The sequence below is a fragment of the Lampris incognitus genome, chromosome 15 (assembly GCF_029633865.1).
Source record: "Lampris incognitus isolate fLamInc1 chromosome 15, fLamInc1.hap2, whole genome shotgun sequence".
Classification (NCBI taxonomy): Eukaryota; Metazoa; Chordata; class Actinopteri; order Lampriformes; family Lampridae; genus Lampris; species Lampris incognitus.
Window position 1 is genome coordinate 27,229,303 of NC_079225.1, and position 23,845 is coordinate 27,253,147.

Below are 23,845 nucleotides of genomic sequence, written 5' to 3' on the forward strand. Positions count from 1 at the left end.
CTATCTATCTATCTATCTATCTATCTATCTATCTATCTATTTAGCGAAATTAAACTTAACTGATGAAGTAGTAACATCACAAAGAAAGGGATTGTAAACGCTATCCCAAACACTAGCGCAGCGACCAGTAATAACTGCTTTAATTCGCTAGGGGGCGATGACGAACCGCGGCGGCACTTCCACATCTGCGACGACCAACGAAAAACTGACACAGTAGGCCGACCAATCACGTCGCATAATCCGATACTGTAACAGCTCTCGGCCTATGAGAACCGCCGGAAAGATGTTTTTCACTGTAAGAGGCGGGTCTTGAGTATGATTGACGTCGCAGGCGTTGAGCCCTTGCCAGATTTCCAGTGTGGGATATCGGATTTGAGACTCTCGGAGGCTGAGATAAGGACGTGTTCTCCGGAGAGGGAGAGAGTCAGAGGCCACGTTTTTTGGGGGGACAAAAAAAGTTTTCTTCACAACATTGGTGGAAATCCAACCAGGTAAACATTAATTTGCGCTCCGCACACCACGTGATTACTACACTACACTAGCGGCTACAGCTGTGTTGGTGATGTTTTGGATTAATTTCGCGAAATAAACCCGTCGACGTCGGAAGTGAAATGTGTTTTTCCGTCAACAACACCATCACGTTGTTGTTGTGATTGTGTATTCTGGTGCTACTGGAAGCACACCAGCTAACCAACTAGTCGCTGCTCTCTGCAACAGTCAATCCAGCCTCGGCAGAGCCTCACAACTGAAATCCGCTATTCAGCGCCGCAGCCATACACATTTAATAAATGCAAAACATATCTCCCATGTCGTCGTATGATATTTTAAACATTTTACGCTGTTTTATTTGTTACACCTGATGTGTTTTTAATGCGTGGGGCCATAAAGGTTTCTCGGAATATACATGTTCAATGTTACCCCACGTTTTTACATGAGTAGACATACCTGCGTTGCTAATAGATCGCGTTCCCTCGTACAGGAGGACAACTGGCAGTAATGTAACGTTAACGGTCGTCGCAGGCTATGTTGAAGGGCAGTGATGGCATTTATGATCGTTTCAGTGGACAGTAGTCTGCATATTTCCCTTGTGTCGTCTGTTTACTACGTGGGTTGCTCGGAAATAATCTCGTTTCAGCATCTTTTTTTTTTTTTTACGTCGCTTTGTCTTTTGTGGAGACGGTGTTTCTCCCACATGGGTTCGTTTGTGTCGGCTCACCTCTTCCGGCAGCTAGACTCCTTTCGTCCCGCTTCTTTCATTCAGCAGCGATGGAAATCTAAACGGTTTTACTTCTTCAGATGAATTAAAATGGATATTGCTTTGCAGACGTCTGAATGAAATGGTTGAACGTTGCTAACCGGGTTTGATTCGGGGCTTGCTGGCAAGAGCTAGACTTGGTTCGTATTTTGGGATGGGCTGTGTCCAGTTATGGAGTCGGTGGCTAACATTTTCAAACGCGCAACCCATCCCAGCCACAATTAACAATATTTGCAGAATAGTAGGTAGACTTTCATAAAAAAAAAAATTCCCCCTTGAGAGTTGATTAAGTAAAAAAATGGCGTTCACTTTTAATGGTTCATCTCTACACTAAAGGACTATAAAAGCTTGGAAATGGGGTTAAACTTTGACACGTTATGTGACACCTTAGCCAAGTTTAGATGGTTTTACCCTCCATTACTACGTCCCAGTTTGCGAAAGCCGCCCTCTAGCCTTCTACCAACACCACTGTGTGTGTAATAACTAATAGATTGGGCTGCACAGTGTAGTGGTTTTCAAAAATTTAGTGATGTTCAAAGATTTAGTGATCGAAAAAAAGTTAGTGGTATGGAATGAATTAAATGGCGAGGATTTCAAATGATGTATTTTTATAATGGTGATGCCCATCTCTTATGGTAATGCTGACTTACTTATTTTCTTGCACCTACCAGTGACCCCCCCCCCCCATAGTTTGATGGTGGTATTACCAATATATTACCAATTTCGTTGACCTACAGTTGAAACTACACAGTTGATGGAGTGAATTACGGGTTGTATGAGCTATAATTGTTGAATCTTTGGCTCTTGGAAAGCCATATGTCTGTGTGTACACACATGTGTCTGTCCTGGTCAAATCCATAAAAGCCATACATTGTTTGACAGATGGCAAGGGGCTCAACTAGTACACAGATGAATAAGCAGACAGACAACCTGACAGTGAGACAGGCAGACAGATTTGACTGAGCTCAGATGGCCCATGAGATTTTACTAACCTGTTATCAGTTAGTGTCACTCACAATTCTTACATTTACCGCCATCAGTGCTTATAAAATCAAGGCTATGTTCACACTGACCCAGCTTTGCTAGGATTAGAGGTGCTTGGCAAGCATATCTTTATGCTTTGTTATATTCTGTGATAGCTGTATGATGACAGTAAGTTTCACAAGCGCTTGGCTGCAAGTTGCGTATGGGAATTTGGTGTTTCCTGTGTGCTGCAGCATTCAAAAGGTTGAGAAAGACTTAGACAAACAGACACCCCAATATCAGCGCATCTGGCACCACATCAAGCATATTAGCATCCACCCTCCAAATCTAACCCCCCGAGCTTTTTGTGTGTGTGTGTGTGTGTGTGTGTGTGTGTGTGTGTGTGTGTGTGTGTGTGTGTGTGTATGGAAAACCCCAACTAACTAGTCATCACCCACATTGGTATTACCTAGATGTAGTGTATGTTGCTCTTCTCTTCTTTTCTCTTGAGGGTAATTGCGTTTGTCAGAAGAATGAGAGGAGAGGAAAATGAGGCACTAGTTTGCAGCCTGTTCACCATTGCTGTTGATGGTGGTATATGCATATTTGTTATGACTAAAACTCAATCTTGCTGAACCAAACTCATCTCACTGGTGAAGTCACCCCACCTAAACCCTTAAACCAAAGGAAGCCCTGCCAAATTAGTAAGTGATATAATGAAGTTACCCATCCATTCAACCATATTTGTAGCTGGGCTATTATGAATGCAAACTGCCAAAATGAGTAGATGAAATTTCCGTTGACCATCCATCTATCTCTACTACTAGAGGTTCCTTTATCCTGTACATATTATTCCCAATGCTCAGTGGTTTCCTGCATTTTTATTTTGTGCTGATTATTATACATTTGGTCATGTGTGTGTGTGGGGGGAGGTTGGTTGGTTTGTGTATCTGTTTGCAGCTAATCTGACATACTACCGAACCTATCATCCTGAAATTGTTTTTGCGTAGTTATGACTGTATGATCAAGAACCTCTCGTGGTTGCAGTGATTCAAAACCTTTGAAAATTGTTTGTTCTCGCTACTGCTGCCTCCTCTCTTCATTTCCTCTATAGCTCACTCAACCAGTGCCGCTCTCTGTTGCTGCCTGATCTAAGTCAATGGTGCGCATCACATCTACGGTTGACTCAGATCAGGCAGCAACATGATCAAAAGTCAGTAAAAGAATTTTGGTAATCTAAAATGCGTAAGTTATAAAGGAACAGCTGGCTCTAGGTTGCAGTCAGAACAGGAAGTGTTGCATATTCTTGTCGCTGCCCGATCTGAGTCAACCGTAGATGTTAGTCGTGCATGCGCGAGTGTAAAAGGTTTATCCAGCTTTATTATATACTATGAAAATAAAGACAGGGTTAAGGTTAGATCAATAGCAGACCTTTTCTTTTTGGAAACTGCAAGTTTATATTGGTTTTGGTTGCATTCGTGTGAGAGTCCGCCTAGGAGGCTGCATGTCCACAGGCTGACCGGCAAAATATTTTTATTAGGTAGGTTTTTTAGCTTGAGTGCTGCATATTGAAAACTTTCCATATTTCCCGTTCAATCGACTTGGGCGCTGTGCAAAAGTCTTATAATGGCAGGAAAAACACTTGTTTTTTTCTGTCTGTATGTGTGTGTATATCAGTGCTAATCTCACATTCTACCTGTCAGCCTAATAATTTTTGTGCACAGTTATGACTGTATGTTCAAGGACCTCTCGTGGTGGCGGTGATTCAAAACCTTTCAAAAACCTGTTTTATACTGCAATTGAGTGCTAACTCCTCAGCTATTTTTTCGCCCAAGTCTAAGCACTGGACAAGGGGAGATGCGCAGGTAGTGCCTCTATATTTTCCGTTCTCCCAGCAGGCAAAAAAAGGAGTGGTTTGTTGCCAAGTCCATGGGCAGATACGCCTGGTGAGGATCTTCACTCTACTGAGTGCACTCTTCTTGATTCCATTGTTTCAATCTGTTTGTTAGTCCTAAATCATAAACAGACACATGAATTATAGTGGTCAGAATGGAACAATATGGCTGTTCAGTTCCTTACACATTTTACCATAGTGGAGTTAAAGACCTCTTACCCTTCTACAAACAGTTGGCGGTGGAAACAAAACTGCAAAAAATAGATGTAGAGTAGTGCTGCACTATATGGAATATGTTATGATAATCATGTGAAATTTTACAGAACGGACTGGCGGCCTGTTCAGGGTGTCTCCCCGCCTGCCGCCCAATGACTGCTGGGACAGGCTCCAGCATCCCGCGACCCCAATTGGGATAAGCGGCTTGGATAATGGATGAATATCTACTTACATATGCAAATATGCATGTTTAGGAACCCAACTGTGGTTCACGACAGTGAGCTGTTTGATAATGTAAAGTATCATATTGAATCCAAACTAATTTTCAATGTCAGTCTCAAATATTTCAGATCTAATTTTGTGAGAAATTTTCGATTAGCTAATCTTACCATTACGTTACCATTACCGTTTATTTAAACTGGAAAATTTTGTATCACGATATGAAAATATCTTAATTTCATCTTGATACAATACCGTTGCAAGACAGTAAAAAAAAAAAAGAAGAGTTATTGCCCAGCCCTAATTTTTAGATGTGTATTCATATATTCATAGGGAAGTGACACACTGCTACACTGCTTTGCCCTTCTCTTGGTGTAGCGTATCTTTATTTAGTGGTCCTGTTCTTGTTGAGAGACTCACAGGATGTGAATACTGGGGCTCTGTAGAGCGGCTTCAGTCAGCTTCACTAATGAGAGGCCTTAATTGGTTGTTTGGTAGGAGAATCTCCTCATTAAAGATAGCTCGAATTTAAACTAGGCTAGCCAGAATGAAGGCATAGCGCTAGGGTCATGCAAAAGCCATGTATCTTTATGCATTTGATGAAATGTTAATTACTTATTAGTCCTCTTGCCAGCTTCCAAGCTCATACAAAATTCTCTCCATATTGATGAAGGCGCATTAGAGACACATTTTCTGCAGAATGTAAGCTGTTACATGTCATGATGAAAGATCTCTCCTTAAATGCCATTGGTTGTGGGGAACAGAATCAATCCCGTTTCCTTCCCCCTGGCTGCTTTAGAGCGTAGTTGAATGTGTGTGCTGTGATGCAAGGACTCATCTGACATAAAACCAATACGTTTATGTATTGGGGAGAGTTGATTAAACCGTATGGTACCTTGTGTTTGTGTTTTTCCCCCCTCACACTTTCACATGCAGTGGGCCGCAGTGAGGCTAGCGTGGTGTGTGGGGAGATGTTCCTCTCAGTTTGTGGTGCAGGTCCCCGTGATGGCAAGCATCTGTCCTGCTGTAGTGTCATGGTGCAAACACCGAATCCCTACCCGCACCAGTTTTGCCACTTTGCTGCTGACCCTGAACAAAGAATTCGCATGCTGGTTGTCCCAGTGATTGTGTCCCATCATTTTTGCTGTGATAATTACTCACAGTACAGGTTCACCTCCTGCTGTCACTCGCCCTGAGAGAGAGAGAGAGAGAGAGAGAGAGAGAGAGAGAGAGAGAGAGAGAGAGAGAGAGAGAGAGAGGTAGAACAAAAAGGCAAATTAGATAGTAAGAGAGTAAGGAAGATGAGTAGCAGAGCGTGATGAGATTGAGTGGCACAGAGAGAGAGAGATGAAGAGAAAGGAGAGGAACAAAGAGAGGAAGCGAGTGAGATGGCTAGAGAGAGAGGGATGGAGGGGGAAAGAGAACGGAGACTGAGTGAGAGTGACAGAAAGAGAGAGAGAGAGAGAGCGATATTGCCTAACCATTCGGAAAGGCTATGGGAACATCCCTGTGTGGATTTGTGTGTGTGTGTGTGTGTGTGTGTGTGTGTGTGTGTGTGTGTGTGTGTGTGTGTGTGTGTGTGTGTGTGTGTGCGTGTGGGTCCTGACCCTGTCTCTTCAACAGGGACTGTCACATCATCTCGCTCACAAACACATTTGTGCACAGATAACCTTTAGTCCCACGTACTTTCTCTCAGATTGTGTTTATGTGCATTTTGTATATGTGGATATCGGCGAGCGAGGTAACGACAGTGACCCGTTGTCATTGTGGAACTGGGTTTGAGTAAGCCAATAAACAATGAGGACAACTCTTTCCATTTTTTTTTTGGTTGAAACTACAGGTCATGGTTAATTACAAGGTCGCAACCAGCAGCCACACATCTCATTTTCAATGAGAAACGCTTACAATGTCATTGCAGCAAAGAGCTTTTGCTTCTCTCTCACGTTGTATCCAGGCAAAAAGAGAAAAGATGAAAATAAGCAACTCGAATCCAAAAATGTCTCGACTTTCATTTGGTTTTAATGTCGACTTGTGAATTTGTTGACCGCTTGTGCTGCATCGTACAAAGATGTGGCTGTGACTGCAAACCACAGTCCACTTTTCTGCGCCGGGTCGCTCGTGGCGACTGCGGCACGGTCGCCTCCTTCAGACGGACATATTTTACAGTGCAGCAGTCAGCCGTGACCGATTCGTATTAGCCTCTAGCTTTCAGTGCTGGTTGGCTTGACCGCACCGCAGGACTGGTATTCACACAGAGAAGATCAGAGAGACATGGATGAAAGGAAACTGTAATGCAATGTTCTGCTTATTACTGAGCGAGAGAGATGTGAAGGGTGTGTGTGACGGAGGACGAGAGGAAGAGTGGAGGGGCATGGAGTGGGAGGGTAAAGGGGTAGACGTTAGAGAGAGGGAAAGAGACAAGAGACCCAGGGAGGGAAATAGAGAGGTTACGTGTGTGTGTGTGTGTGTGTGTGTGTGTGTGTGTGTGTGTGTGTGTGTGTGAGAGAGAGAGAGAGAGAGAGAGAGAGCGAGAGAGAGAGTGGCAGAGAGAGAGCGAGAGAGAGAGAGAGAGAGAGAGAGAGAGAGAGAGAGAGAGAGAGAGAGAGAGAGAGAGAGAGAGGGTGGATGAGTGGGTGTGGGGGCAGAGAAAGAGAGAGAGACTAGCCATTCTCAGTCAGTGTCCTGTTCTGAAAGAAGCGATAGAAAGAAAGAGGAAGAGAGTGTGGCTTTGGCAGGGAGCCAAACATAGTTAAAAACAGATTAATCAGCAGAGGGTCACATTCTCACACAGAGAGAGAGAGAGAGCGAGAGACTGAACAGAGCGGGACATTATTGATAATTAATGCTTTGAAACAATGAGTGACATGCAAGAATATGATCAATAGACAATCATGCATCTGAAATACTATCGGATCCCAAAATTAATTGTTTTTCATCCTGTTTCATAGTGTCAGATTCAGCTTTTGAAGAAGAAATATTGACAAGATCCCAGAAATCTAATTCCTTTCTATGTCAACAACTAGGCTTATTTTTTCTTATATAATTATACTTCACAATTTGCACTTGTTATCATTCATCCTAGCTGATAAGACTGTGAATCATCAAAAGACAGTGTTCTAGGAGTTATTGATCACAATGTAGATCATAAGGCTTTTAATCAAATGGATAATAGATCGGATGTACGGAGGACATACAAGAATTGTATGGTTTGTTTTTTTTTTTGGCAACTTAATATCCGAAAGGAACCAATGTTCTCTTTAGATAACTGGAAATAATTTCTGACTTTTCCTCTTTTGATCATTCATTTATCCATATCAGCCTTGAAGATGTCAGGGTGAACCTGGGAAAAGGAAGGAGGAGGGGGGAGAGAGGGGGAATGAGGAACAGTTGTTAGTGCAGAAAGACAAAGAGGGAGCAGTAAGGAGGGGGGGGGTGAAAAGTGAGAGGTGGTGGGAGAAACCGAGCCAACTACTCATCAGTGGCCAATTGGAAGCTCTCAAGGTAAAGAGCTTAGTACATAGGAACCTGGCGAACTCTACATGTGCATGTGTGTGAGAGAGAGCGAGAGAGGGGGAGACAGAAAGGGGGAGCGAGGGAGGAATCATAGAGATGTTCACTTTTGTTTGGACAGTTTTCCACAGGCCATGTCCTTGTTTTGGACATGGGAGAGGGCGGGACCAATACAATGAGTCAAGTGATCAAACAAGTGTTTTTTGTATTTTTTCCAAATTTGAAAAATGTTTAAAGGCAAGTTTTCAATAAATCTGAACAATTGAATCGAGTGACAAAAATACGGGATAAGCAGAAGTCAGAACTGTAGGCTGTTAGAGAGACAATGTGTTGGAAAAAGACATGAGAATGGAGAGAGAGATTGGGGATCAGTGGAGGGAAAGAATCTCCCTCATCCCTGTACTTCCTGTTTCCTGTTTGAGGTCACTGACCAGAGGCCTGGGACTGGTTGATACCAGGACATTCAAGAGTCTTGGTCATCTTCATTACAGCTCTGCTTAGGAAGAGCTGGTCGTTACAGGTGTGTGTGTGTGTGTGTGTGTGTGTGTGTGTGTGTGTGTGTGTGTGTGTGTGTGTGTGTGTGTGAGTGCGAGAGAAATGTTCTGTCTTTCTGAACCTAATGTGCTCCCAGTAATAGGCAAGAGGTAATGCATGTTTTATTATCTGTTTGTACGTAAGCGTTGGAGGTTAGATATAGGTAAATTTAAAGTTGGACAGGGCCTTCAGTGGTCAGGAAATGACTGCAAGTGTGGGTGTATTTGTACATGCCTTTATGCATACATGCATGCGTGGGAACTTGCGCATTTCTGACCAGTTCAACTATAGAGTATAATTCCTGTACTACAGACCAAAGTTACCGCGTTACATCTCCCGTCTTGGGGATATGCTGCACATCAACTGTTATTTTTTAAGGAACGATACAAGCAGCTTTTAGCAGAATAGCATTTCTTTTCCAGGGGCTGTGCAAAACCTCAGATTTATACAGGTAGCAAGCAAGCAAGCAAAATGTTATTATATAGCACTTTTAAAAGCACACAAAGTGCTCTCAAGTCAATACACAATTATAGGTACGTAGCTATAGTTAGTAGGTTTTAAATTGTGTTAGAAGCTCTCAGTGCAAAAAAGATCCCGTTTGACTTCAGCTTTAGTTAAAATAAGTTCCGAGCTGATAAAAACTTTCACGTTACCTGCACGTTTGTAACAGCTTGTCTCCGCTCATCTGGCTAAGGCACCTTTGCCGTCATGATTGTGGTCCAAATCGTGACCACAGTCATGTTTTTGTTTTTGTTTTTTGTCAGTAATGAGAGCCATGATGCAAAGAAACCATCAGCACCTGTTTTTGCTGCCCTCTTTGGGACATATGTTACCGTGGCAACACCACGCCCACCTGTGTCGAGAGAAACCACGTGTGTTCGTGAACAGCACATCGTTCGTTCTTTCTCTCGCTCTCTCTCTCTCTCTTTCACACACACACACACACACACACACACACACACACACACACACACACACACACACACACACACACACACACACACATTCTGTGTTGTTGGTTTATGCTTGCTTCCTCTCACTCGTTCTGCTGCTCCCTCTCCCTCTCACATACAGAGAAAACTGTTTCTTCTTCATGTGCATGTGCACTTGCCTGACCCACCCATAATCTCTCTCTCTCTCTCTCTCTCTCTCTCTCTCTCTCTCTCTCTCTCTCTCTCTCTCTCTCTCTCTCTCTCTCTCTCTCTCTCTCTCTCTCTCTCTCACACACACACACACACACACACACACACACACACACACACACACACACACACACGGCTGACTGCCCAAATCATTGAATAGGGGAGTTTAGTAGTTAACAATAGTAGTTATGAGCTGACCTATTATTCTCACAGAAAAGCAGAGAATGTAAAAAAGGGAGGGAGAGAAAGACAGAGAGAGAGAGGGAGAGCGGGCGGTTGGATGGGGGTGGGGAGACAAATGGAGAGAGGGCGTGGAGAGAGCTCAGAGTTTAATCGTGCAGAATAGAAGCTGCTGCGGCTAAGTGCATCTGAATGTCTCGAATGTAAAACAAGAAGAGCAGAATATCAGGAGTCCGTATGCCTGTTGGACTCTTGTGGTCAAGGAGAACAGAGTGCAGGCAGTAATGTCCCTGTGATGTTGAGGAGCTCGCCACTGTTGACTGCAACAGAATGGAAACTTAGTAATTGAATCAATTAGTCAGGAAAAATGTGACTATTGAAGTGACCTGTTATTTGCTATGATGACTGGCCGCTGAGCCGGAGAGACGCATGACTTGGCAATTTGTTTAATTTGAGATCTTCTATTTTTTTTATTTGATTTGTCTTTCTATAAAATGCCATAAAAACTGGAACGAGGGGGGATTGAGAATGTCATAATCAATCACAGCTATGTGGCAAGAAAGAGAGAGAGAGACAGAGGGAGAGAAAGACAAAGAGATGCAGCCAGACGACAAACAGGGATAATCCTGTGTGTAATCCTCATTTTGAGGGTCGGAGGGCAGTGTAAGGGACAGGGATGCTTGGACATTTAACACCATGTGAATGTGTGTAATTGTCATTGTGTGCATGTGTTGTTGTGTGTGTGTGTGTGAGAGAGAATGTGACAAAGGACATTACCACAACTGAGAATTTGCACTCATGTATGTGTGTGTTTATGCATGTGTATCAATCACCATGTGTATTTGTGAGTGTGCGTCCACATGCTTGTTTTTGTGTGCATGTGTGCGTGTGTCAATAAATATGTCATTACACGTCGTCAGGGCTCTACGGTGTGAGTAGTTCACTTGCAATTTGCCCCTAACGATAGATTCGTGCAAGCTGGAAAATAATTTACGAGCACAGTGTGCGAGTAAAGATTACAACCTAGCGTAGCCAGTCAGGGACAAGCGTGTTTAAAGAGCATCTCAAAGACATGGCTAAAAATGAAGCCCGTTATTTTTTTTTCTTCCTTTTGAGCGAAAAAGAGACGAGGAGAAAGAGGGATTTGCGAGGTTTAACTGACGAGGCGTCGCGAGGAGTGTTGTGGAGGAACTGAACCGAATCACTCCCCAAAGTGATGCGTTTGTTCTGTCAATTCTGCCGAGCGTTCAGTCAGTTGCGAGCGAACGTGCAGGGATACACTCATTCGAGTCATATGTTTTGGGGGGTGTTCAGGACAGCAAATACACAGCTGATTGGGGTTGCTAACATTTCGCTGCAATGATTCAACAACATTGGTCTTGGACTGCAATCCAGATATATGACATTATCTAGATTTTTTTTCTCCCATTTTTTCTCCCTGTTAAAGGGTTGTTTTTTTTTTGTTTTTTTTTTAGGGAGGTGTCCTTTATCCGATGCGATGGTCTCAGGACAGCATGTTGTGTTGCAGTAAAGCCCCCTGAGGCAAATTTGTAATTTGTGATATTGGGCTGTACAAATTAAATGGACTTGACTAGATTTATATTACATGCATTTGGTAACATTTAACAATACTACACGTGTCCGTGTAGCATAGCGGTCTGTTCTGTTGCCTACCAGAATGTGGATCGCCGGTTCGAATCCCCGTGTTATCTCCGGCTTGGTTGGGCGTCCCTACAGACACAATTGGCTCTGTCTGTAGGTGGGAAGCTGGATGTGGGTATGTGTCCTGGTCGCTGCACTAGCGCCTCCTCTGGTCGGTCGGGGCGCCTGTTCGGGGGGGAGGGGAACTGGGGGGAATAGCACGATCCTCCCACGTGCTAGTCCGCCTGGTGAAACTCCTCACTGTCAGGAGAAAAGAAGCGGCTGGTGGCTCCACATGTGTCGGAGGAGGCCTGTGGTAGTCTGTAGCCCTCCCCGGATCGACAGAGGGGGTGGAGCAGCGACCGGGACGGCTCGGAAGAGTGAGGTAATTGGCCGGATACAATTGGGGCGAAAAAGGGGGAAAATTCCAAAAAAAGAAAACAAACAATACTGTACATAGTGCCACGCGTGTGTGTGCGTGTGCGCACACATGCGTGTGGCATTGTTAAAATGCAGTGTCAATATTGTAAAATTTTATTTCAATGTTTCAAAAAGTTGTCTGAGTGCATCAGTGTTAAAGGGAAAACTTCCAAATGTTTTAAAAAGCTCTTTCAATATTTTATTGAAAAAGCTGTGTTTCAACATTTCAGTGTTTTAAAAAGCTATGTCAGCGTTGTGTTAAATATTTTAGGGCCCATGTCTGGTGTCTAGATACTAGGGTCGTCCACAGCACATGGTTGTCGTCTATGTTTATGCATGTGTCATAACATGGCAGATGGACAGATGGAATATCACAGATTAGGATTGTGTGTGTGTGTGTGTGTGTGTGTGTGTGTGTGTGTGTGTGTGTGTGTGTGTGTGTGTGTGTGTGTGTGTGTGTGAGTGTGTGTGTGTAAAGGGGCTGAGGAAAAAGAGAGTGACACCCCAAAAGATGAAAAACATCTGGGTTGTTGAGCTAATACACTGTGTCCACCTCCTCCCACCCCACCCCCCCCAAAACACTCACGCATACAAAACATTGCCCACGCCCTGGCCGATGCTCTTAACATGATGACATAAGAGTTCTTTCTTTCTTCTGTTTCTGCTTTTCTCCTTTTCCACGGACCCAGAGACTGATGTACGCACGCACAAACACAACAGCTGTGAGATGAGTAGCCCCCCTAATGGGTGTGGCACATTAGCGGGAAGAGGGGAGGAGCGCTGAGGGGAGGGATGTAGAAGTGGTGGTCTTTGTATTCCTACCATGTAATATCAATATGAAATCTTCTGTACTCTGATATGCTGTTGGGCATAGTAATAATCTCCATTGTCCTCTCAGTGGACCATCAGTAATCTGTTTTTTTTTTCTGTGTTAATCTCTCATCTCCATGAGGATTTATTGTTGTCGTCTACGAATGCGGATGTCATGGCAACCATTCCCTCCGCCTCCGATGTCTGTCCCCAGAGAATGTTGTACGTGTGTGTGTGTGGGGGGGGGTCATCTCTGCTTTTGATACTACGTACTTAACATGCAACCAGGTTCTTCAGCTGTTAGTTTATGATCTCTCTTTATTAAAGGTTTTTCACTTTGTAGGTCTCTCTCTCTGTCCTAAAGTTGTATCTCCCAGCCACAGCCCTGGGCAGGAAGTTGTGTTTGCTATGGCAACACCCTTTAAAGCCAAGACAGAGAGCAATAAAGTTGGAGTGATAAACCTGTGTGTGTGTGTGTGTGTGTGTGTGTGTGTGTGTGTGTGTGTGTGTGTGTGTGTGTGTGTGTGTGTGTGTGTGTGTGTGTGTGTGTGTGTGTGTGTGTGTGTGTGTTGCAGCCAGTATGTTTGGATATGAGAGTCAGCAGTGCTTCTGCGGCAGTGCCAACTGATGGTCATGAATCAAAAGGAAAAAAACGCACTAAATTCACGAATGCCGTCCCAAATGCATGATTTGAAGAAGTGCGTCAGGCAATGGGGTCAACAATGTAATCACTAAATAACATTTCATATCAGTTGATCAACATAGTTATTATGAAATCTCTGTTTGTGTGGTTTTTTAGAGGTTACTTTCTTAACTGATTGAGAGCCCAAGAGAGCGAAGAGAGCAAAAGGTAAATAATTTACTGCAGAACAAACATAGATCTTTGGTGGCCTGTCTTTTCAAGGCATCACTGTGTCACATTTGTGATGTCTTTTTTTTTGTTGCTTTTTGTCTAGGTAAAGCGTGTTAATTTAAACGCTGGTAGCCTGTAATATTGTTTTCTGCAGAAGTTGACTGGTTCTCAGGGGTTGACTACCAGCGATTGATCAGCTGTCAAATTATTACTGCCTCTACTGCCGTATCTCTCCACGCTTATTTTCTCTATTCTTCATGCTTATTCCTCTCATCTCATTCCCTAGCTGTCTCACACATGGCCATTGTATCGTAACAGGAATCGTGACGAGGCTCTATGATTTGCCCCTTGCACTCCTGTGGTTTGTAACGTTGTGTTGGACGAGACATAGGCAACCATGTGCTATGAAATGCTAAGAGTATGCAGGATGCAGATCATCGATTAGCACACTTTCTGCCAGAGGAAAGACTATCCAGTAAAATCATCTGGCCTGGGTACCTGTTGGAAGGAAAACCTGCGTACTCTTGGCAGTCCGTTGTACATGATTGCTTATGTGTGGTGTAGGAACAGCAGCTCCTGCCATTAAAGGTGCAGCCAGCGACTCTAAACCAATGCACTTTTTGACAAATTCAGCGAATATCCGTCCGTTCTGTGTGTGCACTGGAAAAACTCACTCTATTCGGACATGTGATGTGTCAAAATGTTCGCCAAATTCTTGTGACACTCAGGAGGTAAAAATCTAAACTGTGCGATGTGTAGTTTTTGAGATACGAGCGTTTGTTTGGAGGGTGTGAAATGCAGGGAATAGAAGGGGTGTATTTGTTTGGCTGCTGAGTTCAAACATCAACAATCTTTCTCCAGATTCGCTGACCCCATCTTTGGCAGACTGTAGAAGTCCCAAAAAATAAAATGTGAATGATGTGTGTTTCCGTTACATCGATTTAAGCGAATAAAACCCTGAACGTGGTTTTCTATGTCCTCCGTCATATGGCCGTACGTCCACCCTCACCAGAAAGATGGACCGGTTAATATGAAGAAACAGCTGATCATATCATTAAATTCTGTTCGCATTTCATTTTTATTCAGAAGACGCATTTCTATCAGCCATTTAGCTTAAAAACCGCCTCAAGCAAGTGGTACAACTTCTTTTGCGATATGAAGGGGGAGCGTGTCTATGTTCGCTCAACCCTATTTCACTGACCTTACCTAAACTCAACCTAACCTAGCTTAACTCAACTCAACCTCAACCTCTAACTAACCCTAACCTTAACCCAATGCTTAACTTAACCTAACCTGGGCGTCCGGGTAGTGTAGCGGTCTATTCCGTTGCCTACCAACATGGTGATCTCGGTTCAAATCCCCGTGTTACCTCCGGCTTGGTCGGGCATCCCTATAGACACGACTGGCCGTGTCTGCGGATGGGAAGCCGGATGTGGGTATGTATCCTGGTCGCTGCACTAGCGCCTCCTCTGGTCGGTTGGAGCATCTGTTCGGGGGGCAAGGGGTACTGGGGGGAATAGTGTGATCCTCCCATGTGCTATGTCCCCCGGCGAAACGCCTCACTGTCAGGAGAAAAGAAGCGGCTGGCGACGCCGCATGTATCAGAGGACACATGTGGTAGTCTGCAGCCCTCCCCGGATCAGCAGAGGGGGTTGATCAGCGACCGGGATGGCCCGGAAGAATTGGGTAATTGGCCGCATACAAAATCCAAAAAAAAAAGAGAAAAGTAAGCTAACCTTAACGGATCGCTAACCTATTGGCTAGCTAACCCGCAGGACTGAGGGAACACAGGACTGACCTCATGTGAGAGGATGTTTAATCGGATTTTGCAATTTCCGTCCGGTTTTCTAATGCAATATTTTATGATGCACATAAAAAATGCTTTGATGGAAACGCAGCTGTTGGGAATACCATGGCCAAGGTTTAAAAGGGTGTGTGAGAGAGAGACATAATAAGAGAAGGAGACGGAGGTGTTTTGAAGGGAGCAGGCGAGAGATGAATGAGATTTTTACAGATTTTTCTGTGTGGTCTGTCTCTTCTTGCTAACACACACAGTGGGTGGGGTCTCTCTCCCTCTCCCTCTCCCTCTCTCTCTCACTTGCTCTCTTCCCGTCTTTCTCTTAAGTGTCATCTCTTCCAGTAACCTCGTTTTCTCCCTCATCCAGCCCTTTCTCTCTCCCCTCTCCTAAAGCCCATCACACACCCCCTCCTGTTGCCCTCTCTGTCCTTCTCTCTCACTCTGTCTTCCTCTCACTCACATTCTCTCTCTCTGTCTCTCCGTCTACCCACCTCTCTCTCGCTCTCTCTCTTTCTCTCTCTCTGCCCTCATTTTTCCAAGCGGTGGTCCCTGGAGGAAGCAGACGCAGAGCAGAGAAGGAGAAAGGCAAGGAGATGATGGAGGAGTGAAAATGGGAGTGACAGTTTGTAGGGCAGGCGCAGACTCGGAGCTGTGAGACCAAAGACGAAGAAGGAGGGAAGGAAAGAAAGGGAAGTAGGGAGAGCAGAAAGTGAAATTAAGTCAGAAATACAGACAGGTAGAGAAAGGCTGAGGAAACCGTCAGAGAGAGGAAACGGAGCGAAAACAGGAGGTGAGAAGAAAGAAGGACGAGAGACAAAAGGACAAGAGCTACAGTGCATGTGTGAGAGAGAGAGAGAGAGAGAGAGAGAGAGAGAGAGAGAGATACACACACACAGCATTAGGTAAGACCTTCATCCATCCACTCATTCATCTTTTCATCCACTGATTCGGTCATTTAGGAACAAGAAGTGATAGGGTTGTGTGTGTGTGTGTGTGTGTGTGTGTGTATTTGATTGTTGACTGTGACGGGATAATATTAGGACTACGTTTCACTCAGCTGGTTGAAAACACAAAGATGGGGTGGATGGGTGGGTGTTTCAACTGTCGAGGCGTCCTTCAGTAAAACAAGGAGGTGTAGTGACCAACGGGAGCAAAGTTAAAGAATAGTGCCAGTGTTATTGAGCACTTCATCAGAAGGCTGCATGGACGTTGTTTGCCTGCGTGAGTGTCGCTCTCCCTTCTGTTTGCTGAATACTCGGCCGGAGTAGTTTCAGAAAGTAAATTATTTGTGGTGATGGGCTATATAATGTGACTGACCACTGCACTGACTTTTATGTTAGCAAGGGAGACAGTTTGCCATCTCCTGGGCTTTCTTTAAAACAAGCTGAAATGACCAGCAAGCACTTGCATAAGTGTGTGTGTGTGAGAGAGAGAGAGAGAGAGAGAGAGAGAGAGAGAGAGAGAGAGAGAGAGAGAGAGAGAGAGAGAGAGAGAGAGAGAGAGAGAGAGAGAGAGAGAGAGAGAGAGAGAGAGAGACTTGTGGCGGTGGTGATGGGATGCTCTGTGGGTTTTTGGTTCTGGTCAGCTGAGTTTAGTTTAGAGTCACAACAAACATTTTATTTTGCATGTGCGTGCGCACACACACACACACACCCAAACCTAATTGACAAGAACAGCAGTGAGTCTGTCTGCGTATGTTTGCAGTGAGAATCTGCAGGGTGTTTCCTGGAAATAGAAAATTGTTTTAGAGCGACTTAACTGAGTTATGTTAATGCAGATGTGCTCCGTAAGCTACAACACGACATTGCACAACATTTTATTGGAGCAAGTCTGCACCAAAATTAATATATGGATAATTTAAAAAAAAGCCTCCAGCAGCAGTAAGTAACTTCAGACCTGATGATGTTTCTGGTCCATGTCTGGCTGCTGTCTGTCTCATGTTAAACTCGTGTATAGCCAGGAACACAGTAATGGCTGCCGGTTGGCTAGCACGGCGTCACAATAGTTATGTACCGACACACAAAGACATACTGAAGATGCATACATATGCTGGCCACTGCCATAAACTGTGCAGTGACGCTATGGAGAGAAAGAAAGAGAGAGACGGCGAGAATGCGAGGACATGTTTGCCGTATTGTTCAGACAAACTGTGGGAAGAAGAGACAGACAGAGAGAGCAGGTGGGGGGGGTGAAAGGGAGATGACGAGAGTGGGAGATTGGGAGGATATTGAGAGGGGCCTGGAAGAGAGGGATAGATGAGTGGAGAGATTTAGTGAACGGTAAATGGCAAAAGAGGCACCCTGAGCTGAGCAGGAGAGAGAGAGAAAGACGGATGAGGACAGAAGTGAGTTTGTAGTGTGTGTGTGTGTGTGTGTGAGCGAGAGAGAGAGAGAGACAGGGAGCGTCCTTGAGTTCAGAAGTTGGAGAAACATCTACAAGAATGGAAAGTGTAAGAAAGAAAGGGAGAGGAGAAAGAGAGCACCAAAGTTTAAAGAAGGCCTTAAGCAGGCGTGACAGATATCTCTCAGAAAACAGACTCCTCTGCCAACACATGCACACACCGACACACACACACACACACACACACACACACACACACACACACACACACACTCAGTGAGAACTATGTCACTGAGAAGAGAAAGGGCTGGACATTTGAAGAAAAGAGCAGTGAGAGGAGGCAAGAAAGACTGCTAAACCACAACTGATAAAAATAACAACAACTAATGGACCGGGTTTCCTTATTTTATATTTATATATTCTCTCTTATAAGACAACAGCCAAGCTAAGATGACAAATAACCTCGTGTTCCGCAGGAGCAGTCGTAATACCAACGATGACCTCTCTAGCGCCCCCTTACCGTGTCGCAGCTTTACCGATATCGGTCAGAATGTTAAATACGAGGGCAGTGACAGGCTCACCCCCAAAACTGTGGCAGATTCCTGTTTGTTTCGCTTCATTTTTTTTCTGTATAAACCAAAACATTCACCAGCGCCAGGTCAGTGCTGTCTGCTGGCTGTTGAAACTCATCCATAAATCGTCCTTATGACGTACTCCTCATGTTTCAGGCGAGTTATGCCTGCAGAGACCTTATTCAGACTATTCACTTCCTCAGACCGATGTCAGAAATTTGGTGGGCAAGTTATCTTCAACAGCGGTTTAAAAACAAAACAAATGAATCAGTCGAGTTTTGCAACTCCAGATTTGACTCGGATTCCTCGGCTTGGATTGAGAGATGAGATTCCTCTGGCGAGTTTTGTGACAAACAGGCCTCATGATAACAGGATCCATGGTGCCGATTAAGACCATATTTCATGCAGGGTGTCAAACGGAAGCTGGTTGTAATAACCGCTCACATCTCGACTCTTGGAGAGGAAAGGATGTGATCTGACTTCAGTTAAGTTATTTGGGCTTCATGGAGCGGGAGTCCCCGAGGTCGTAATTCGACTCTGCATTTCATTGTAATAAAAGTGTACAGAGCATTTCAGCAAGTGTGCTGCAGTGTGTGTGTGTGTGTGTGTGTGTGTGTGTGTGTGTGTGTGTGTGTGTGTGTGTGTGTGTGTGTGTGCGTAGGATGTACAGGATATACTGATATAGTGAGAGGGTAGCATTTGCAAAAGTCTTGCTTACATTTACAAATTCAAAGTATTGTGTTGTGTTTTGCTGGACAGTAAAAGTGCATTTTTTGACCCAAAACAGTGACATTAAGTCATTCGTCCATTGTCAACCAGAATGACTTACAATGGCACACACACACACACACACACACACACACACACACACACACACACACATATCTCTCCCCCTCTTTTCTGTTCCTCTCTCTCCTCTCTTTGCTCCACCTCGTTAGCCAGTCATGCGTGAGGAGACCTGTTCTATTTTTATTCCCTCCCCCTCCGTGCGTGCACACATACACACAGAGTCATGCATAATTACTGGGTCTTGGTGTGTGTGTGTGTGTGTGTGTGTGTGTGTGCCTTTCCTCTCATCGGAGATAGCAGGGCAGAGTAGCAGGCGGGGGGGGGGTGGGGGGATAAAATGAAGAAGATAGGGAATCAGAGACAAGAAAGAGGTACTGTGATTGACAGCGAGGGGCACAAATAGCAAGGGAGATAAACTGGGTGGGAAAGAATGGAAAGTGACAGAGGGCGGGACACTGGCTCAGTGTTCTGAATTGTGTTCTGTTGATCCGCAGCGTGTGGTTGATTTTCATGTGTTGACCTCATGCGCTTGCTGTGTGGATGGTTGGATGCTGTCGTCTGCCGTTATGCAACAGCATAACAGCAGACGAGTTATGCATGTTGCTGTTATCAGCAGGTACCCGTGACGCGTTCTGACCTCAGTCTAGCCACAGGGCTGTTGTCATCGTTATTTGTTGCCATCAACTTTTGACTGTCATGGTGAATAAATGTGGCTGTCGTTTTGTATGAGACTATGTGGACAACTCTGTCATGGATGTTTTGTTTGGTCTGTGTATGTGCGTGCCTGCGTGTGTGCGTCTTTGTGTGTGCGCCTTTGTGCGTGACTGCGTGTGTGTGTGTGTGTGTGTGTGTGTGTGTGTGCGTGCGTGTGTGTCAGTGGGTGGGTGGGTAACCCGTGGGTGGGTATCCCCAGCCACAGGCTAATAACAATGACTCAGACATTAAGATTGCAGTCTGTCAGTCCCTGTTCTGTGCGTGCGAGCGCGCGTGTGTGTGTGTGCGTGCGTGCATGCATGTTTGCATGCATGCCTGCGTGTGTGGGTGCGTGCCTGTGTGCATGTGTGTGTGTGTGTGTGTATATATGAGTGACTCTGGTGACTGCACAGCAACCATGAAAACTATGAGCTAACATTTCAAACGGCCATGAGCTCATGATGTCCTTAACAACCATGTGTTAACAGATGTGGGCCACAGGGCCATTATCATCTCAACAAGCTTAGCCTACGTCCTCAGAAGGTCCTTTTCTCATCATACAAACTTTTCAAGCTGTTGTGTATTTCATCGAGCAAATCCCTAATGTCCAGGTTTTGGCCATCCACCCTACAGTGATTTCTTTTTTCCTACCTCATGTCCTCATAAATTATATTGAAAACTACCAGACTCGTCCTTAAGGGTGCCTGAAATTTTTTTCTAGAATGATTATTTTCCTGGTTGTGTCTAATTCTTTCTTTCTCTTTCTTTCTGACCCCTCACACACACACACACATTTTCTCCTTTTCAGTTTTGTTTTGTTGTTGTTTTGTTTCTCTGTCTCTTTTTGATATTACTTCCTAATAGACTTCACATTCCATCACTTTGATCCTTCTCAAAGCCAGGAACAAGGCAGAGTTGTAACCCGTAAAACATGTATCTTATCAGCAGGTTACTTTGATTTTATGCAGTTTTGTGTGACAAACCAAAGGGCAAAACATTTGTATCATTATCCGATGTGTCAGTACCATAGATATCTGTTCATTATTGCTTTATCTTATTATCAATTAACCTACAGTGAAATCAAGGAGGAAGTGTAACACTTTAAAAAATGAGAAACAGGTGATAATCTGTGAGCATTATGGATCCACATCATCTGACGTCCTGTTCTCTTTCCCTTTGTCGTTCTGTCTCTGTGCAGGTTGACGTGTCACCATGACAACAGAAGCCGGGTCTGAGACAGAGATAAAGGAGAAAGCAGAGGGATCGGTTGCTCAGCCTGACCAATCAGAGGCCACAGAGGAAAACCAGGAAGTAGTCAACTCTGAGAGCGCAACAACAGAGGGAGTGGAGGAAAAGAAGGAGAAGGAGAAAGAAGGCAAAGGAATCTCTCGGTTTCTGCCTCCATGGCTTAAGAAGCAAAAGTCTCAAGGCCAGGTCTGTGTCTGTTATCGCTATACCTGTGTGCACGTGTACATGTGCTCTCAGTGTTTCCTGTACATTTACTCTGCAGCTATGTTCCACCACACTGTGCATATTGCCCAATTTTGCAACATTCAAAAAGGTCATAAAGGCTATTTTTCTCTCAAAACACAAAAATGTGTCAGTGTATATGATGGCAATTTTACATGAAGAGTATCCAAATTTGAAAAGGTTTGGTGCTGCAATTTGACTAAACCAAACACCAGAATCTGGACCAAATAAAACATGGATGTGAAAACACTGTTCTCTGACTCCTAAATTTTCTTCAATTTTTTTCAAATGTTCCTTTTTTCAAGACTATTGCCACAAATCATGTAAGATCCAACACCTCTTAGCCAAGTTGTAGCTGGTTTCTGTGACCTCTTTGCCATTTCTCAAAATATCATTACGTTCTGGGACATAATATTGACTTGATAGATTATTTGTGATAATAACCTTTAGCGATGATGTTCAGCAACAACAGCAACTGTAGAACTGTTATCATGTATATCCAAACATAACTTTTTATTTATCTGTAATGGTTATGTTTTGGATAATTGGACATTTTCAATAATTATAATTTGGATTTTGAATTTTTTTTGTTTTTTGTTTTCTTTTGTCCAAAATGAACACCAACCAACCAGGTTGTGCCCAAGGAGACCTCTCCCACCAAGGAGGTCCCATCCACACAGGAAGAAGTTGGCAAGGTTAAAGAAGAAGAGGAAGAGCCTGCCCCAGAATTGAACGGTCACGCAGAGGAAGTGGAAAAGATAGAGGAAGTTAAGTTAGAGGAGTTTAAGGAGAAAGAGGCGGAGTCTCATTCCAACGCTAGTGCCGACACCCAGGTAGGGCCACCTTATTAGCCCGATAGGCTTTGATCCTCATGTGGCAAGTCCTTCAATGGTCAGTTCAATTGTTAAGACTGGGAAATAGTGGCCACCTCAACAAATCTGTAATAGTGGCCACCTCAACAAATCTGTAACTGATCACAAATACAGGCAGCTCTTTTTGAGGATGGCTTAGCATGCAGAAATAACCATTAAACTGTTACTTGACTTTAGTTAAAGTGGGCTGTCTCACCCTCTCTTGCTCATCATCATGGTTTACCACCCCTTCTCTGTCTCTCTGTCTCTCTCTCTCTCTCTCTCTTTCTCTCCCTACCCTCACTTTCTTTCCTCCTCCCTCTCCTGGACTCCGCTGCCTCCTCTAGCCTGCCAAGGAGGAAAAGATAGAGGAGAACATTGAGGAAATTCCTGAGGAGACCAAACCGGCTCCAGAGGGGGAAGAGCAGGCGGAGGAGCACCAGCAGCAGCAGGAGGAGGAGAAGAAGGAGCAGGCAGAAGAGGTAGAGGGGCAAGGAGAGGGAGGAGAAGAGCATCCCTCCATCTTTCAATCTCCTCTTCGTCTGGTGAGGAAGGCCAAGATGAAGATGGTGGTGTGTCACGTGACCCTCCTGGATGGGACTGACTTCTCCTGTGAGGTGGAGGTGGGATGTTAAAATGTCATGAAATCAACACAAAACTGTGATAAAGAAAGCCACACACAGGTGTAGCGGAGGAACAGGTTTTTAGACACATATAGGAAGGAGGGTGAAAGAAACGGTTGTTTACTTGTGACTTAACTTGAATCAGAGACGATCTACCAGTATGTTCTTTTTCCTGAAAATGTGGCTTTCTTAAAAAAAGGGTTTAACATGACTCTGTAAACAGCAGAGGTTGCTGGGTGGTACTGTTGAACCAAAGTAAACAACTCGTGCCCATGCCACCCGACCCTCCAATTTCTGCATTCAGAAACATACAAGCTGCTTTTGAGGTCAATATGGCCCCTAAAAGAGTTGATTCTCTGTCACCGTCCTCAGCAAACTATGCAGCATTTGCAGCAAATGATATCTACTGAGGGTTTTAAAAATGGACAGCATAAGCAAATGTCCTGTGGGTCAGCTACTTTTCTATTTAAATGTGTTAGTCTTGTTTGCTGTGATTTGTTGTTGATATTCACATCACTGAATGCTAAAAGTCAGGCAGGATTCAAGAACCTTAAAGTATTTATAAGTCATGTCTGTCTGTCTAATGGTTCTGTTTGTGGCGTGTGCGCTTAACCATGACAAATACACTGCACGTGAGTATCAGTGTGTCAGTGATATAATACTTAAATAGGATCAGAATTGGTTGAGGGGTGTGCCTGTGTGTTGGTATCTAACCTTGTAAAGCAATGTACACGCACATTCTTTAGCTGCATTGCAAGGTTCTTGTTTGGTGACCAGGAATCACACACACACACACACAACTGCGCCTCATGCCCCTCTTACTGGTGTTTTAAGTTTTGAGAAGATTCCAGTTACTTCCTGTTAGCAATTCATTGGTAATGCTGATACAAGTCTGGTGGAATTAAACCATATCTCCTCAGATCAAGCTCAGGTTCAACCAGACTGTTTATTTATTGCTCACCTAATACTTATTCTAACTCTTACCTATAATTATGAAAGTAAAAGTCCTACATGGAATTGAAAGAAGTGATCAGAGTGGAGTTTGAGAACCACCTCGGTGATGTGAGAAGTA

General features: G+C 44.2%; 1 protein-coding gene across 3 annotated transcripts in view; it reads left to right on the top strand.

Moving 5' to 3' along the window:
• The first annotated feature begins 366 nt into the window (after positions 1 to 366).
• epb41l2 (erythrocyte membrane protein band 4.1 like 2) overlaps positions 367 to 23,845 on the top strand; it is a 79,056-nt gene continuing 55,577 nt past the window's right edge. For all 3 annotated transcript variants that reach the window (XM_056295068.1, XM_056295070.1, XM_056295069.1), the window contains exons 1-4: positions 367 to 491; positions 21,028 to 21,263; positions 21,932 to 22,132; positions 22,498 to 22,773. In XM_056295068.1, the coding sequence (XP_056151043.1) occupies positions 21,042 to 21,263; positions 21,932 to 22,132; positions 22,498 to 22,773 (699 nt within the window). In that variant the 5' untranslated portion in view covers positions 367 to 491; positions 21,028 to 21,041. The remainder of the gene's footprint in view (positions 492 to 21,027; positions 21,264 to 21,931; positions 22,133 to 22,497; positions 22,774 to 23,845) is intronic.